The 19,572-nt window shown below is 41.8% G+C and overlaps 1 protein-coding gene across 1 annotated transcript; it reads right to left on the reverse strand.

Annotated features, from left to right (window-relative positions):
* Positions 1 to 465: 465 nt before the first annotated feature.
* On the reverse strand, positions 466 to 18,069 carry LOC118397848 (visual system homeobox 2-like). The gene is made up of 5 exons (XM_035792717.2): positions 17,222 to 18,069; positions 16,517 to 16,601; positions 15,359 to 15,482; positions 6,890 to 7,070; positions 466 to 3,099 (listed from the first exon to the last, which is right to left on the reverse strand). The coding sequence occupies exons 1-5, from the start codon at positions 17,601 to 17,603 to the stop codon at positions 2,768 to 2,770; spliced, it is 1,104 nt and encodes a 367-aa protein (XP_035648610.1). The 5' UTR covers positions 17,604 to 18,069; the 3' UTR covers positions 466 to 2,767.
* Between the last annotated feature and the right edge of the window lie 1,503 nt (positions 18,070 to 19,572).

A 19,572-nucleotide genomic window follows, 5' to 3' on the forward strand; every position in this document is an offset into this window, starting at 1 on the left:
CCTGCAAAATCGGCAGTGTATCAAATACTTGTTCTCCCCATTGTTTATCTCTACGTCCCATATTCACAACACAAGGGAAAGTAAACCACTACTCAATCATTGACTCATACCGCACCTGAGAGGAAGAGACAACCCCTAATTTTGCTACTGAAGCCCGGGATGAACCACAGAGACCTCTCAACCCAGAAGAGTATGTGAGCGGAGCGTGCTGAATTTGACTAGAGCGCAGAGCGAGTTTCCCAACGGCTGGAGCGTCGACCTTCTTGCCCTCTCGAATTGCGCTCCAAAGTACCGCTCAAATAGCGCTCACTTCAATTCATGCATTTGTGGTCTACTTGTGTGCTGCTGTAGCCCCTTGCTTTAGCTACTGTCATTGAGTTCACTATATATTTTTCATAAAGAATCTGATAAAACACACAGGTACAAAATCAAGGTGACTTACAAATCTGAGGACCAAGAGCAATAGAGGGAGTGAGTGTATTTTTTATTTAACCTTTATTTAACTAGGCAAGTCAGTGAAGAACAAATTCTTATTTACAATGAGGGCCTACCAAAAGGCCTCCCGCGGGGACGGGGGCTGGGATTAAAAATAAAAACATTTAAATAAAATATAGGACAAAACACACATCACAACAAGAGAGACAACACTACATAAATAGAGACTTAAGACAACAACACAGCATGGCAGAAACACATGACAACAACATGGTAGCAACACAACATGGTAGCAGCACAAAACAGGGTATAAACATTATTCGGGCACAGACAACAGCTTAAATATATGTAGTGTCCACAACTAAAGACTCATTGTCGAATCTGAAAAGACACATAGACATACATATCCCGAAAGCATGATTGTCTACTATGTGTACATGCTAACAGGAAGGAAGGAGGTGGGTAAGCGAGCTGAGTGTGTCATTGTAACAAAGTATTTAATAAATACAACATATTAAAAGCTCCGTTGATTTTCGTTCTATTATCTATACAATAGATTATCATTGATTTTGGCCGAATAGGCCTGACACAGTATAACCTCTTTCTTTCCTTTTGATTGGGTTATTTCGCCTAAAGACCTTTAGACTTACCTATATCATTTTTAAAATTTTAAACAGCTCCGCATCCCCGCCCAGCCGTGACCCGAAGGGTGTTTATCATTCCCAGTGGCTACAAGCGGGGAGAGGGGTTTTCTCCGCTGTTGGTCTGCACTCCAGGCTGTTTATAAAGTCTGTTTTTATTTTCTATTTTTATTTAACCTTTTATTTAACTAGGCTGTGACTTTAAAATGAAACGAAAAAAAGTGCATTATAAGGCTCTGTCTGTAGTGCCTTTTAATTTTTTTTTCTAGAAACACCATTTTGGCCAGAGTATGTGGCTTCACAGATAGTTCAGGTTGATATGAGCCTGCATTTTCCCTGAAGCAACATATAGACAGAACGTAATAATATAGACTGAGCCTAATAATGCATTTTTCATTAAATTTTTAATTCATTCAATTTATACACTATGATTTAAATCAACGAAATATTGTGTAAAGAAGATTATGTTAGAAAAGGGAATGATTGATATATGGAGAGACGAAAATCCAGACAAAAGATAATTTTCTAGAAGGCAGGTGGTTTTAGGGGATTTGAAACTAACAAAGGATAGATCTGGTTTTAGTAAAAGAAGGTTTAAGGAATTTTATGAAATAAATTAAATGCTGGCGCTAATGTCCCGCCGCCAGTCTATTGTGTCACCCTCGCTTCACAATGTATTTAGTTGTAGGCTGTAGCCTTGAAACAAGAGGCAACTAAATAAGGTAGCCTAAATCATTCATTTTCGTTCCTTCTTAGTCTACCTGTCTGGCTCATGACCTATTTAGAACGTTTAGTTGATCAGGTTATAGGTTATCAGTTTGGTGCAACTGGGGTATAATCTATAACACAATGAGTCTATTTATATTACAAGATCAATCAATATGTTTCGATTTAAAATAGCCTATTATGACAGACGTATGCAATGTGGTTTATGTAATTTGGGCTATTCTTAATGAATCCTCATCAATACACACACACACGATACCCCGGAATCTTCCACGTAAATAACGTTTTATTACTATTATACAGAACACAGAGACGAAACAAAAACACAACTTACTGATTTCCAACTACATGAACGTAGCTATATTTCGTTTTAAAATTATTACAATAGAGAGATCCACCACACATTTCAAGAGAAAGTGTTTGTGTTAAAAAAGGTCCACGAATCCTCTGCAAGTTTAGTCTCTTGTTTTTTCCACAAGACACCATGTATATTTTTTGTCACGACATGTTTTGAGTATTACCTTAGCCTATGTACTGTCCCCTATTATGTTATGTAGAGACTGATCGACGGAACCAAATAGTTAGTCTTCCTAAAGTCGCAGAATAGCAAGCACCCAGATAGCTGACAGATTACAAAACAGTGGACAGTTATAGACCAGGGTATAGTTATAGCAGTTTACCGAGGTGGAATTTGCCATGTTGCAAAATGTGATCTGTACAAAATTGATCTCCATGACTGAAGGATTTTGAGGTTGACGATATCAGGTCTTGGTGTCAAAGAAACATGATGTACTTTTATTTGCTACTAAGAATATTGTGTATTGTGAGCGATACCATCTTGTTTATGATTAGTATAGACGTCAGGAGTATGTAAACAGTGTTCTTTACAGAGAGGGCATCAACTTCTTTAGACAATGAGCATTCATATCAGTGACTGGGCTCTCTCTCTCTCTCCAACGCAGGCTTCAACTGTCCTCCTCTTTGTCCTCTGTCTCCATTGGCTGTCCCCCTGTTCCGTCCCCTGAAACTGTTCCCGGTGGTCCGTCCCCATGATGTGTCCCCAGCATCTTAGCGCTGTGTTCCAGTGCTTTAGCTCTGAGTGCAGCGATGCTATTCTCTCGCAGTTCCTCTTTGGACATGGACGATCTGGTACTCTCCCTCCTCCTCTCCTCCTCCTCCTCTGTTTTCTCCACCACTCTCTCCCTCTCTCGTTCCCTGGCAGGCGGTTGGGAATGGGGAGCTTCTAGTTTTCCAGAAGAGGTCGGTACAGGGGTATCCATGGACTTCTTGTGCATACCTGGAAGGAAAATAAATCATTGTACCCATTTGGAGACATGCACGTTTAAAAACAGCAAAGCTACAGTACTAGGAATTTTTCAAGCTCGTATTGAGCTGTAGCTGGCAGGTAGTAGAAGGTCTTGGTCAGTTAGTGTTTCTGACCTCCACCATGGTCAGGAGGGAGCATGGGAAAGGTACCCTCACTAACAGAGAGGTTTAAACTGCTCGTTGAAACATGTATTTTATTAAAACATGTTTTTATTTAATTAGGTAAGCCAGTGAAGAACAAATTCTTATTTACAATGACGGCCTACCAAAAGGCCTCCTGCGGGGACGGGGGACTGGGATTAAAAATAAATATAAATGAATCAAATTTGGTATTTGAATAGTTAAACCTCTCCACCTGAACGTTCCACTAACTACCTCATATGGTATGTGAATAGTTAAACCTCTCCACCTGAACGTTCCACTAACTACCTCATATGGTATGTGAATAGTTAAACCTCTCCACCTGAACGTTCCACTAACTACCTCATATGGTATGTGAATAGTTAAACCTCTCCACCTGAACGTTCCACTAACTACCTCATATGGTATTTGAATAGTTAAACCTCTCCACCTGAACGTTCCACTAACTACCTCATATGGTATGTGAATAGTTAAACCTCTCCACCTGAACGTTCCACTAACTACATCATATGGTATGTGAATAGTTAAACCTCTCCACCTGAACGTTCCACTAACTACATCATATGGTATGTGAATAGTTAAACCTCTCCACCTGAACGTTCCACTAACTACCTCATATGGTATGTGAATAGTTAAACCTCTCCACCTGAACGTTCCACTAACTACATCATATGGTATGTGAATAGTTAAACCTCTCCACCTGAACGTTCCACTAACTACATCATATGGTATGTGAATAGTTAAACCTCTCCACCTGAACGTTCCACTAACTACCTCATATGGTATGTGAATAGTTAAACCTCTCCACCTGAACGTTCCACTAACTACATCATATGGTATGTGAATAGTTAAACCTCTCCACCTGAACGTTCCACTAACTACCTCATATGGTATGTGAATAGTTAAACCTCTCCACCTGAACGTTCCACTAACTACATCATATGGTATGTGAATAGTTAAACCTCTCCACCTGAACGTTCCACTAACTACATCATATGGTATGTGAATAGTTAAACCTCTCCACCTGAACGTTCCACTAACTACATCATATGGTATGTGAATAGTTAAACCTCTCCACCTGAACGTTCCACTAACTACCTCATATGGTATGTGAATAGTTAAACCTCTCCACCTGAACGTTCCACTAACTACCTCATATGGTATGTGAATAGTTAAACCTCTCCACCTGAACGTTCCACTAACTACATCATATGGTATGTGAATAGTTAAACCTCTCCACCTGAACGTTCCACTAACTACATCATATGGTATGTGAATATTTAAACCTCTCCACCTGAACGTTCCACTAACTACCTCATATGGTATGTGAATAGTTAAACCTCTCCACCTGAACGTTCCACTAACTACCTCATATGGTATGTGAATAGTTAAACCTCTCCACCTGAACGTTCCACTAACTACCTCATATGGTATGTGAATAGTTAAACCTCTCCACCTGAACGTTCCACTAACTACCTCATATGGTATGTGAATAGTTAAACCTCTCCACCTGAACGTTCCACTAATTACATCATATGGTATTTGAATAGTTAAACCTCTCCACCTGAACGTTCCACTAACTACCTCATATGGTATGTGAATAGTTAAACCTCTCCACCTGAACGTTCCACTAATTACATCATATGGTATTTGAATAGTTAAACCTCTCCACCTGAACGTTCCACTAACTACATCATATGGTATTTGAATAGTTAAACCTCTCCACCTGAACGTTCCACTAACTACATCATATGGTATTTGAATAGTTAAACCTCTCCACCTGAACGTTCCACTAACTACCTCATATGGTAAGTGAATAGTTAAACCTCTCCACCTGAACGTTCCACTAACTACCTCATATGGTATGTGAATAGTTAAACCTCTCCACCTGAACGTTCCACTAACTACATCATATGGTATTTGAATAGTTAAACCTCTCCACCTGAACGTTCCACTAACTACCTCATATGGTATTTGAATAGTTAAACCTCTCCACCTGAACGTTCCACTAACTACCTCATATGGTATTTGAATAGTTAAACCTCTCCACCTGAACGTTCCACTAACTACCTCATATGGTATGTGAATAGTTAAACCTCTCCACCTGAACGTTCCACTAACTACCTCATATGGTATGTGAATAGTTAAACCTCTCCACCTGAACGTTCCACTAACTACCTCATATGGTATGTGAATAGTTAAACCTCTCCACCTGAACGTTCCACTAACTACATAATATGGTATGTGAATAGTTAAACCTCTCCACCTGAACGTTCCACTAACTACATCATATGGTATGTGAATAGTTAAACCTCTCCACCTGAACGTTCCACTAACTACATCATATGGTATGTGAATAGTTAAACCTCTCCACCTGAACGTTCCACTAACTACATCATATGGTATGTGAATAGTTAAACCTCTCCACCTGAACGTTCCACTAACTACCTCATATGGTATGTGAATAGTTAAACCTCTCCACCTGAACGTTCCACTAACTACATCATATGGTATTTGAATAGTTAAACCTCTCCACCTGAACGTTCCACTAACTACATCATATGGTTTGTGAATAGTTAAACCTCTCCACCTGAACGTTCCACTAACTACCTCATATGGTATGTGAATAGTTAAACCTCTCCACCTGAACGTTCCACTAACTACCTCATATGGTATGTGAATAGTTAAACCTCTCCACCTGAACGTTCCACTAACTACCTCATATGGTATGTGAATAGTTAAACCTCTCCACCTGAACGTTCCACTAACTACATCATATGGTATGTGAATAGTTAAACCTCTCCACCTGAACGTTCCACTAACTACATCATATGGTATTTGAATAGTTAAACCTCTCCACCTGAACGTTCCACTAACTACATCATATGGTATTTGAATAGTTAAACCTCTCCACCTGAACGTTCCACTAACTACCTCATATGGTATGTGAATAGTTAAACCTCTCCACCTGAACGTTCCACTAACTACCTCATATGGTATGTGAATAGTTAAACCTCTCCACCTGAACGTTCCACTAACTACCTCATATGGTATTTGAATAGTTAAACCTCTCCACCTGAACGTTCCACTAACTACCTCATATGGTATGTGAATAGTTAAACCTCTCCACCTGAACGTTCCACTAACTACCTCATATGGTATGTGAATAGTTAAACCTCTCCACCTGAACGTTCCACTAACTACATCATGGTTAAGGAAAGGGGAGGATTTTCCAAATGGTTTTGACCTCAATTTCAGACTTGTCGGGAGTCGATAAAAAGTGTCAATGCCGGGTGTTAATCAATAAAATGATAATCCTACTTTATCAGACTGGATTAAGATGCATCTCCTCTCTGCTGGACGTATCGGTCAATTGATTAGCATAGATCAATGAGATGGTAACTAATTGAAAACAAAGCGTACTGCAGAAGCAAACATGTTTAGTCGTCTAGCAGACGCTCTTATCCAGAGCGACTTACAGTAGTGAGTACATACATTTTCATTCATACTGGTCCCCCGTGGGAATCGAACACACAACCCTGACGTTGCAAGTGTCATGCTCCAACAACTGAGCCACATGGGACACCAGCACACCCACCCACATTTGCACAGTGCCTTACCCAGTAGCCATGGGGCACAGGAATCCATGACGCCGTCCTTGGCTGACTTGAGGATGGACTCGGGCAGAGGGATGGAGTGGCGGACCATGGCTCCGTACAGGCCGTACTCCGCCATCACACTGCTGTGACCCCAACACTTCTCCCTCTTCCTCCACTTGGCACGTCGGTTCTGAAACCAAACCTGCAGGAAGGGAGGAAGGGACAGCGGATGGAAGTTTAGGTTCAAAAGTTCGGACACATCGAGCCATTCCAGGAATTTTTCTTTATTTTCTTCAATGTAGAATAATAGTGAAGGCATCAAACTATGAAATAACACATATGGAATCATGTAGTAACCAAAACAAAAGTGCTAAACAAATCCAAATATATTTTAGATTCTTAAAAAGTAGCCACCCTTTGCCTTGATGACAGCTTTGCACACTCTTGGAATTCTCTCAACCAGCTTCATAAAGTAGTCACCTGGAGTGCATTTTAAATAACAGGTGTGCCCTGTTAAAAGTTATTTTGTGGAATGTCTTCCCTTCTTACCGCATTTGAGCTAATCAGTTGTGTTTTGACAAGGGGTGGTATACAGAAGACGGCCCTATTTGGTAAAAGACCAAGTCCATATTATAGCAAGAACAGCTCAAATAAGCAAAGAGAAAAGACAGTAACAAAAACTATAAAGCCCTATGAGGAAACTGGCTCTCATGAGGACAGCCACAGGAAAGGAAGACCCAGAGTTACCTCTGCTGCAGAGGATAAGTTCATTAGATTTAACTGCACCTCAGATTGCAGCCCAAATAAGTGCTTCACAGAGTTCAAGTAACAGACACATCTCAACATCAACTGTACAGAGGAGACCTGCGCGAATCAGGCCTTCATTGGTCGAATTGTTGGAAAGAAACCACTACTAAAGGACACCAATAAGAAGAAGAAACTTGCTTGGGCCAAGAAACACGAGCAATGGACATTAGACCGGTGGAAATCTGTCCTTTGGTCTGATGAGTCCGAATTTGAGATTTTTGGTTCCAACTGCTGTGTCTTTGTGAGACGCAGAGTAGGTGAACGGATGATCTCTGCATGTGGAGGTGTGATGGTGCTTTGCTGGTGACACTGATTTATTTAGAATTCAAGACACACTTAACCAGCAGGCTCTACCACAGCATTCTGCAGCGATACACCTTCCCATCTGGTTTGCGCATAGTGGGACTATCATTTGTTTTTCAACAGGACAATGACCCAACACACTTCCAGGCTGTTTACGGGCTATTTGACCAAGAAGGAGAGTGATGGAGTGCTGCTTTAGATGACCTGGCCTCCACAGTCACCCGAAGCTCAAACCAATTGAGATGGTTTGGGATTAGTTGGACCGCAGAGTGAAGGAAAAGCAGCCAACAAGCAGTGGTGGAAAAAGTACCCAATTGTCATACTTGACTACTTTACACCATTGCCAACAAGTGCTCAGCATATGTGGGAAATCCTTCAAGACTGCTGGAAAAGCATTCCAGGTGAAGTTGGTTGAGAGAATGCCAAGAGTTTGCAAATCTGTCATCAAGGTGGCTACTTTGAAGAATCTCAAATATATTTAGATTTGTTTAACACTTTTTTGGTTACTCCATGATTCCATAAAATGTGTTATATGATAGTTTTGATGTCTTCACTATTATTCTACAGTGTAAAAAATAGTCAAATAATAAAAGTTCTTTAATGAGTAGGTGTGTCTAGACTTTTGACTGATACTGTTCTGATGTCTTAGCTATTATTATACAACGTAGAAAATAGTACAAAATTAAGAAAAACCCTTGAATAAATAGGTGTCCAAACTTGACTGCATTTTATGTTTCTGCATATGTCCTTCAATATAATATAAAACAAGTAAAAAGATATGAACTTAGCTATATTGACATCATCCACAAGTCAAACAATAAATTGGCATTTTAAACACATCCTAACAAAAATAAGATCTGATATGAATGATATAAAAAAAAGAGATTATAAAAAACAATCAGTGTTTAGCTAGGATGGTAACTTAGCAACAATCACTGTTTATCAAGGAGTCCTGTGATGGAGAGCGGAAAGAGGAAGTCTCAATTTAAACATCAAGTCACTGGTATTACACCCACATGATAAGGTGAGAGGAGCCTGGTGAACTTAAACGTCCATTGATTGGATATAATGATTGTGTACCACAGTCTTTATTCTCTAGTTATAGAACAAGGACACCTGATGGAGAAGATAAGCATATATTATGCTGTTTCTACTAGATTCACCTGTGTGTGTGTGTGTGTGTGTGTGTGTGTGTGTGTGTCTCCCTCTCCCTCTCCCCTAGACTAATCGAGTGCCTAAATTGATTTCCACAGTGGAGACCCAGTAATAACCTCACCACTTCAGATTCAGAGACACGCATATAGATCAGGGAGAAAGATACAGAGAGAAGAGAGATGGGTCTGGAGATAACCCCCATCTCACGGTGATAGGTCTGGAGATAAGGAATTACTTCCAGGGAGCACAGCAGAGAGCAGAGTGTGTGTGTGTGTGTGTCTGTGTGTGTGTGTGTGTGTGTGTGTGTGTGTGTGTGTGTGTGTGTGTGTGTGTGTGTGTGTGTGTGTGTGTGTGTGTGTGTGTGTGTGTGTGTGTGTGTGTGTGTGTGTGTGAAACAGCTGAGCTGAGAAAGGGGAGAAGAGGAGGGTGACCCTAGGGGCACGTGGAGGCTGATTGAAAAATAAGTTAATTTCCAGAGCCAATCAATGGGTGACAGGCTTTCAAAAATCACCAGGGAAATTAAAGAGCTAAGAACCCAGGAGAGCCCTGCCATTGACCCATGCTAATTAATTTCACTGTAGTTATCCTTTCATTGATGGCTCCCACCATGCCTTGTGCTAAAGCATCTCTCCGCCTCCCTGTCTGCCTCCCTGTCTGGCTGAGTCGATGGCTGATTTAACGAATCACACCAGAGGAAATGGGGTGTTAATTGAGCAGAGAAGGTGTGGTGGTGGTGACAGGGTGTTAATTGAGCAGAGAAGGTGTGGTGGTGATAGGGTGTTAATTGAGCAGAGAAGGTGTGGTGGTGATAGGGTGTTAATTGAGCAGAGAAGGTGTGGTGGTGATAGGGTGTTAATTGAGCAGAGAAGGTGTGGTGGTGGTGATAGGGTGTTAATTGAGCAGAGAAGGTGTGGTGGTGGTGATAGGGTGTTAATTGAGCAGAGAAGGTGGGGTGGTGGTGGTGATAGGGTGTTAATTGAGCAGAGAAGGTGTGGTGGTGGTGACAGGGTGTTAATTGAGCAGAGAAGGTGGGGTGGTGGTGGTGATAGGGTGTTAGAGCAGAGAAGGTGTGGTGGTGGTGGTGACAGGGTGTTAATTGAGCAGAGAAGGTGTGGTGGTGGTGATAGGGTGTTAATTGAGAAGGTGTGGTGGTGATAGGGTGTTAATTGAGCAGAGAAGGTGTGGTGGTGGTGATAGGGTGTTAATTGAGCAGAGAAGGTGGGGTGGTGGTGGTGATAGGGTGTTAATTGAGCAGAGAAGGTGTGGTGGTGGTGACAGGGTGTTAATTGAGCAGAGAATGTGTGGTGGTGGTGATAGGGTGTTAATTGAGCAGGGAAGGTGGGGTGGTGGTGACAGGGTGTTAATTGGGCAGAGAAGGTGTGGTGGTGGTGATAGGGTGTTAATTGAGCAGAGAAGGTGTGGTGGTGGTGGTGACAGGGTGTTAATTGAGCAGAGAAGGTGTGGTGGTGGTGATAGGGTGTTAATTGAGCAGAGAAGGTGTGGTGGTGATAGGGTGTTAATTGAGCAGAGAAGGCGTGGTGGTGATAGGGTGTTAATTGAGCAGAGAAGGTGTGGTGGTGGTGATAGGGTGTTAATTGAGCAGAGAAGGTGTGGTGGTGGTGATAGGGTGTTAATTGAGCAGAGAAGGTGTGGTGGTGGTGATAGGGTGTTAATTGAGCAGAGAAGGTGTGGTGGTGACAGAGAAGGTGTTAATAGGGTGTTAATTGAGCAGAGAAGGTGTGGTGGTGACAGGGTGTTAATTGAGCAGAGAAGGTGTGGTGGTAATGTTAATTGAGCAGAGAAGGTGTGGTGGTGACAGGGTGTTAATTGAGCAGAGAAGGTGTGGTGGTGATAGGGTGTTAATTGAGCAGAGAAGGTGTGGTGGTGATAGGGTGTTAATTGAGCAGAGAAGGTGTGGTGGTGATAGGGTGTTAATTGAGCAGAGAAGGTGGGGTGGTGGTGACAGGGTGTTAATTGAGCAGAGAAGGTGTGTGGTGATGGGTGTTAATTGAGCAGAGAAGGTGGGGTGGTGGTGACAGGGTGTTAATTGAGCAGAGAAGGTGTGGTGGTGGTGATAGGGTGTTAATTGAGCAGAGAAGGTGTGGTGGTGGTGATAGGGTGTTAATTGAGCAGAGAAGGTGTGGTGGTGGTGATAGGGTGTTAATTGAGCAGAGAAGGTGTGGTAGGGTGTTAATTGAGGGAAGGTGTTAATTTAATTGAGCAGAGAAGGTGTGGTGGTGATAGGGTGTTAATTGAGCAGAGAAGGTGGGGTGGTGACAGGGTGTTAATTGAGCAGAGAAGGTGTGGTGGTGGTGATAGGGTGTTAATTGAGCAGAGAAGGTGTGGTGGTGGTGATAGGGTGTTATAGAGGGTGTTAAGGGTTGAGCAGAGAAGGTGTAGTGGTGGTGATAGGGTGTTAATTGAGCAGAGAAGGTGTGGTGGTGGTGATAGGGTGTTAATTGAGCAGAGAAGGTGGGGTGGTGGTGACAGGGTGTTAATTGAGCAGAGAAGGTGTGGCGGTGGTGGTGATAGGGTGTTAATTGAGCAGAGAAGGTGTGGCGGTGGTGATAGGGTGTTAATTGAGCAGAGAAGGTGTGGTGGTGGTGATAGGGTGTTAATTGAGCAGAGAAGGTGTGGTGGTGGTGACAGGGTGTTAATTGAGGAGAAGGTGTGGTGGTGGTGATAGGGTGTTAATTGAGCAGAGAAGGTGTGGTGGTGGTGATAGGGTGTTAATTGAGCAGAGAAGGTGTGGTGGTGGTGGTGACAGGGTGTTAATTGAGCAGAGAAGGTGTGGTGGTGGTGATAGGGTGTTAATTGAGCAGAGAAGGTGTGGTGGTGGTGGTGACAGGGTGTTAATTGAGCAGAGAAGGTGTGGTGGTGATAGGGTGTTAATTGAGCAGAGAAGGTGTGGTGGTGGTGACAGGGTGTTAATTGAGCAGAGAAGGTGTGGTGGTGGTGATAGGGTGTTAATTGAGCAGAGAAGGTGTGGTGGTGGTGGTGATAGGGTGTTAATTGAGCAGAGAAGGTGTGGTGGTGGTGATAGGGTGTTAATTGAGCAGAGAAGGTGTGGTGGTGGTGATAGGGTGTTAATTGAGCAGAGAAGGTGTGGTGGTGGTGACAGGGTGTTAGGGTGTGGTGGTGGTGGTGATATTGAGCAGAGAAGGTGTGGTGGTGGTGATAGGGTGTTAATTGAGCAGAGAAGGTGTGGTGGTGGTGATAGGGTGTTAATTGAGCAGAGAAGGTGTGGTGGTGGTGATAGGGTGTTAATTGAGCAGAGAAGGTGTGGTGGTGGTGATAGGGTGTTAATTGAGCAGAGAAGGTGTGGTGGTGGTGATAGGGTGTTAATTGAGCAGAGAAGGTGTGGTCGTGGTGGTGATAGGGTGTTAATTGAGCAGAGAAGGTGTGGTGGTGGTGGTACTACAGTGCGTTGCGAAAGTGTTCATCCCCTTTGGCGTTTTTCCTATTTTGTTGCGTTACAACCTGTAATTTAAACGGATTTATATTTGGTTCTCGTGTATTGGACAAACACAAAATTGTCCAAATTGGTGAAGTGAAAAAAAAAAAACTTCTTTCAAAAAATAGAAAACGTAAAAGTGGTGCGTGCAGATGTATTCACCCCCTTCGCTATAAAGCCCCTAAATAAGATCTGGTGCCACCAATGACCTTCAGAAGTCACATAATTAGTTAAATAAAGTTCACCTGTGTGCAATCTAAGTGTCACATGATCTCAGTATATACACTGCTCAAAAAAATAAAGGGAACACTTAAACAACACAATATAACTCCAAGTCAATCACACTTCTGTGAAATCAAACTGTCCACTTAGGAAGCAACACTGATTGACAATACATTTCACATGCTGTTGTGCAAATGGAATAGACAACAGGTGGAAATTCTAGGCAATTAGCAAGACACCCCCAATAAAGGAGTGGCTCTGCAGGTGGTGACCACAGACCACTTCTCAGTTCCTATGCTTCCTGGCTGATGTTTTGGTGACTTTGAATGCTGGCGGTGCTTTCACTCTAGTGGTAGCATGAGACGGAGTCTACAACGCACACAAGTGGCCCAGGTAAGTGCAGCTCATCCAGGATGGAAAATCAATGCGAGCTGTGGCAAGAAGGTTTGCTGTGTCTGTCAGCGTAGTGTCCAGAGCATGGAGGCACTACAGGACGTTTGGCATTTGCCAGAGAACACCAAGATTGGCAAATTCGCGGTGGGTCAGTCATGGTGTGGGGTGGCATTTCTTTGGGGGGCCGCACAGCACTCCATGTGCTCGCCAGAGGTAGCCTGACTACCATTAGGTACCGAGATGAGATCCTCAGACCCCTTGTCAGACCATATGCTGGTGCGGTTGGCCCTGGGTTCCTCCTAATGCAAGACAATGCTAGACCTCATGTGGCTGGAGTGTGTCAGCAGTTCCTGCAAGAGGAAGGTATTGATGCTATGGACTGGCCCACCCGTTCCCCAGACCTGAATCCAATTGAGCGCATCTGGGACATCATGTCTCGCTCCAACCACCAACGCCACGTTGCACCACAGACTGTCCAGGAGTTGGCAGATGCTTTAGTCCAGGTCTGGGAGGAGATCCCTCAGGAGACCATCCGCCACCTCATCAGGAGCATGCCCAGGCGTTGTAGGGAGGTCATACAGGCACGTGGAGGCCACACACACTACTGAGCCTCATTTTGACTTGTTTTAAGGACATTACATCAAAGTTGGATCAGCCTGGTTTTCCACTTTAAGTTTGAGTGTGACTCCAAATCCAGACCTCCATGGGTTGATAAATTTGATTTCCATTGATAATTTTTGTGTGATTTTGTTGTCAGCACATTCAACTATGTAAAGAAAAAAGTATTTAATAAGAATATTTCATTCATTCAGATCTAGGATGTGTTATTTTAGTGTTGCCTTTATTTATTTTTTAGCAGTGTATATACACACACCTGTTCTGAAAGGCTCCAGAGTCTGCAACACCACCAAGCAAGCAGCACCATGAAGACCAAGGAGCTCTCCAAACAGGTCAGGGACAGAGAGTTGTGTAGAAGTACAGATCAGGGTTGAGTTATAAAACAATATCAGAAACTATAAACATCCCACGGAGCTCCAATAAAAACATTATTAGAAAACAGAAAGAATATGGCGCCACAACAAACCTGCCAAGAGAGGGCCGCCCACCAAAACTCAAGGACCAGGCAAGGAGGGCATTAATCAGAGAGGCAACAAAGTGACCAAAGATAACCCTGAAGGAGCTGCAAAGCTCCACAGCGGAGATTGGAGTATCTGTCCATAGGACCACTTTAAGCTGTACGCTCCACAGAGCTGGGCTTTATGGAATAGTGGCCAAAACAAATCCATTGCTTAAAGAAAAAAATAAGCAAACACGTTTGGTGTTCACCAAAAGGCATGTGGGAGACTCCCCAAACATACGGAAGATGGTACTCTGGTCAGATGAGACTAAAATGGACCCTTTTGGCCATCAAGGAAAATGCTATGTCTGGCGCAAACCCAACACTTCTCATCACCCCGAGAACACTATCCCCACAGTGAAGCATGGTGGTGGCAGCATCATGCTCTGGGGAATGTTTTTCCTCGGTAGGGACTGGGAAACTGGTCAGAATTTAAGGAATGATGGATGGCGCTAAATACAGGGAAATTCTTGAGGGAAACCTATTTCAGTCTTCCAGAGATTTGAGACTGGGACGGAGGTTCTGAATAGTTATGCACGCTCAACTGTAATTGATCAGAGGGGGCGTGGTGATGATAGGGACTTGTGTGTTGAAGGTATATGGAGGATATATGCTCATGCGTGAGCACATACATATACACACACACACACACACACACACACACACACACACACACACACACACACACACACACACACACACACACACACACACACACACACACACACACACACACACACACACACACACACACACACACACACCACTGCCAGGTTACAGTATAAGCACACACAGACACTCATCAGGCCACACACACACACACCACTGCCAGGTTACAGTATGAGCACACACAGACACACATCAGGCCACACACACACACAGCCAGGTTACAGTATGAACACACACACACACAGCCAGGTTACAGTATGAACACACACACACACAGCCAGGTTACAGTATGAACACACACACACACACAGCCAGGTTACAGTATGAACACACACACACACACACAGCCAGGTTACAGTATGTTATGCACCTGTATCCTGTCCTCTGGAAGTTCAGTCTTCATGGAGAGCATCTCTCTGGCGTAAACATCGGGGTAGTGGGCCTCGTTGAAAGCCTTCTCCAACTCGTCCAGCTGATACGAAGTAAATATAGTTCTGATAAGAGAAGAGAACAAACAAACAAACTTATTTTGGTGACAAACATTTTAGAGTTGAATTCTGCCGGTTTCAAGTCTATAAAATCAAGGTCTCCCTCATAAAAATAGATATTCTGACCTCAACAGGACTTTCCTGGATAAAAAGAAGTTAAATAAAAATAGACATGTTTTTTTTAAAACACAATTGCCCTTAAATATATATATATATATTTGATGAAGTGCTGTGTATGTCAAGCACAAGGCATACACTTTCCACTCTGAATCAAATCTAGGCCAATCAAAAACGTTTGAATAACAATAGATAATCATAATTTAATCAATACAGAATGTTTAGTTCATACCACAGAGATCACTAAAATATTTATTAAATTAAAATATGAATAAGAGTCCATAAATAATTACATTATCAGGACATTCATTATTTTTTCCCCCCTTGAGTTAATTAAACTACTTGTGGAATATACGGCACCAGAGATATTGACACCTTGTAGGCTATCCGTGATTGCACGCATTAAAATGTAAAGATTTTTTAAATTCGAAATATTTCATGCGGAATACTGCTGTGTGTTATCAAATGAAGAAAATGATTTTGATTTTCTACTTCGTTTTCTTTATTGCTACAGTAGGAAGAGACCTGTATCGAAAATATAAACCTCTCGACTAATTAGTATATATAATATAATATATAATAATAAATATAATATAAACCGTCTCCTATCGCAAAACAAATGTCATAATGATATACCATCTCATCTCTATTTGAAGAATTAAAATAATTTAGAGATCTATTTCGATTAATTCTTGACAATGCGTTGTTTTAGACGTTTTCGTTAATGTACGTGTTCTGAGAAGATGTAGGGAGGTGCATACAGCGAAATACTGTAGGTTATATGAATTTGAATATTTCGCTTTCCAAATGCTTCACAGAAAAAAACTTCTCACGGAATTGTGTTCATTTATATATCCCTAAAATGTCTTATAGTCCAATTCAAAGACAGTGAGGTAAATATTAGTTATAGTTAATAGTTTTACCTGTGACGTCTCTTCTTTCTTTTCTTGTTCTGGCTCATCGATGAATTAGAAAATGTCTTTTCACTGGAGGATACGTCATCTGAATCTGTAAATAAACAGCCCTAGTTTATTATTAAATAGACGCAGGTAATATTGCTAATACAATTACAATGTAATACTTATAAAATGTTATCCTACACAGGGTTTACCAAAACCCGGTCCTCGGGACCCCAAAGTGCTCACGTTTTGGTTTTTTGACCGGAGTACTTAACACAGCCGACTCGAAAAATCACATAACTAATCATTAAGCTCTGCTCATTTGAATCAGCTGTGTGGTGTTAGGGCAAAACCAAACGTGCAACTTGGGGTCCCGAGGACCGAGTTTTTGGTAATCCCTGTGTAGGATAACAGTTTATAAGTATTACATTGTAATTGTATTAGCAATATACCTGCGGCTATTTAGTTGAGGAAACACTGTCCGACAGTGTGGCGGGAGGAGAAGAGAATTTGCCATCATTAAAATCAGAATTACATTTTAATTTGGCTGCAACATAAACTGAGGAAAGAAGTGGAGGGCGCTCAAACCAACGTGAGTCGAGGTGCAACTAAAAGATTCAATCAAATTAGATTGAAAACGCGCAACACTCGTTCACCATTAAAAACGAGTCTAATTTGTTTAATTAACATAAATATACAAATGTAAATAAAACATTTTTCTAAATTTACCAGAACAGCTTGCGGAGTGGTGGGCATCCAGCTGTCCCGTTGCCCTGGCCCTGTTGAGCGGCTGAAGGTGAACACTCTGCGCCTCCTGCAACACCTCCAGAAAGGCAGGCTGGCTGTAAAACGAATGAATCCCTCCTGGACCAATAATTCCCATTCCAACCCCGACTGCCGCGGGGCCTAAAGCCGACCTAGCCGTCAGAAGGTGCGCCCTGTGCTGCAGAGATTCCAACGGACGCCGCGGAAACGCGGGCGGCTCCTTGTTCAAGCCCAGAATTTCCTGGATTCCAAATCCTGTGCACCTATGTGTCGTAATAGAACCCATTTTCGACGGTTGATGCTGAAGTCCAACTAGTTTTAAGGGCGAAGCCATTTTCTGTTTCATTCAAAGAGTCTGAAAAGAACGGTCCATTATTTTCCTGTCATAACTGTTCTCTGATGGTATTCCCTGATTGGTGTTCCCGCCCTGCACAAGCCAGTCCCTTGTGCAATCACCAGTGTGCTCTCTCTCAATTTCTCTCTCTCTCTCTGCTTTTTTCTCCCTCCGCAACGTTCCCTTTTTATCCAACAGGTTCCTGGCGCCAGGGGTCATTTCTCTCAGCCAATTACCACAGAGAGAACTCAACGCCACATTCAACAAGACAACAGAAGGGGTCAAAGCGATTCTTTCGCGATGGCAGATCGATTCAAATAAAATACATTTTAAGACTTTTTAGAGTTGTTAATTAAGATACGTTTTTTTTCCAGACAACATGGTTCATTAACCCACCATAAAGCCGCTGTTGCTGCAAACGGTTCAGAATTGGTGACATGAATCAGAATGCCGAGCTCCTGTTATTTTACCGTCGTCAAGACTGTGGTTGACAGAATAGTGCACGTTGCTGACGTCATACATACTTATTCGATTTTTTTTTTGTTTATCAAGTGTTGTTGTTGTTTTTTCAGATCAAGCTGTCGTCGATAATCGAAACATTATTCTACATTGATATGTTTACTGTCTGAGTTTAACGAAGTGATGGATTATGCATCCGATAAGGTAACAGGGAATCGTTTTTTTTTTTTTTTACATAAGGTAATGCTTGAGGTGAAGAGTTCATTTTAAACTACAGGCTATCAAGAATCCAATTATGAACCACATAAATAAATAAGGCAAACCATTACTTTTTTTAAATGCTGCGATATAGGCTATGTAAATATGTATTTAAATTGTAGGCTATTTTAATTTCCGTCTAATTAGTTAAGTGTTGATTTTTCTCCCAAGATTGAATTTACATGAATACAATCTAATTTCAACGAGACACAGGACCCAACAAAAAACATTCTCGACATGTCTCGCCCAATCAGGACCGCTCAATTGAATCCTCAACTCACACAATAAATGGCCGCAACAAAGGAGAGTGTTTTTGAAGGCTTGAGTAAAACCTTTCATTATATTACCAGCGTAGAGTAAACATCGATTACAAAAACTTGTTCTGGGTATTACTTTCACTGTAGCCCGGGTTCTCCATCTCCCTATCCCTGTCTCGATGATTCCAGGGCCTTAATCCCGCAGCCATCGGGTCGTAAAGTATCAAATCATCCGGATAAAGGCCTCAACTGCTTAATCTGGACAGAGTTGCCTGACTGGCTCTGAATATCACATCATTCCCGTGTCATTAATATAAGGAAATATGACACAATGGAACACAATATTGAATATGACATTGGATAATGACCACTATACTACTCTATGGTTGTATTATAGATGTATTATAAATGTATTATAGATGTTGTAAAAGTGAGTAAGGAAAAAACGAATCAAGGAAAAAACAAAAAACAACATAAGCCTACATAGTATTATTGTTATTATTCAGCAATATAACCTTGAATAATTTGTTAGGCTTCGTTTCGTTTTGTCTGTCATAAGTACAGTCATGATCATCATCGAACTAAAAACAATGGATTTTTGTTGATATGTTTTGTTGTTGTGTGTCTCGATTTGTAGACATACTTTTTGACTGGATCTCATTTAGGCTATTAGGCCTTAATCAGAATAAAAAATATGATAAAAATGCATATTCTTTAACCTCGATGAATTAATCGGCCTATCACTGATGTAGACTATCAAATAAAGAATAAACTAAAACTCAAGTTCTTGTGGTAATCCGAAAAACATCACAAGAGCTAAAATGTCAGTTCGCAATTCAAACAGTTTATTACCAGTATACAGAATAACTAATTAATTTGTTAAAAAGCGCTCGATAAAAATTAATCCCTGACGTCTAATCAGTGGGCTGCGCGAGCGATTTGCATATTCTAATTAGTTTTGCATACTAAATGTTTTTTTTTGTCTTTGGTGTTCACAATGCTTCATT

Source organism: Oncorhynchus keta, chromosome 19 (genome assembly GCF_023373465.1).
Source record: "Oncorhynchus keta strain PuntledgeMale-10-30-2019 chromosome 19, Oket_V2, whole genome shotgun sequence".
Lineage (NCBI taxonomy): Eukaryota > Metazoa > Chordata > Actinopteri > Salmoniformes > Salmonidae > Oncorhynchus > Oncorhynchus keta.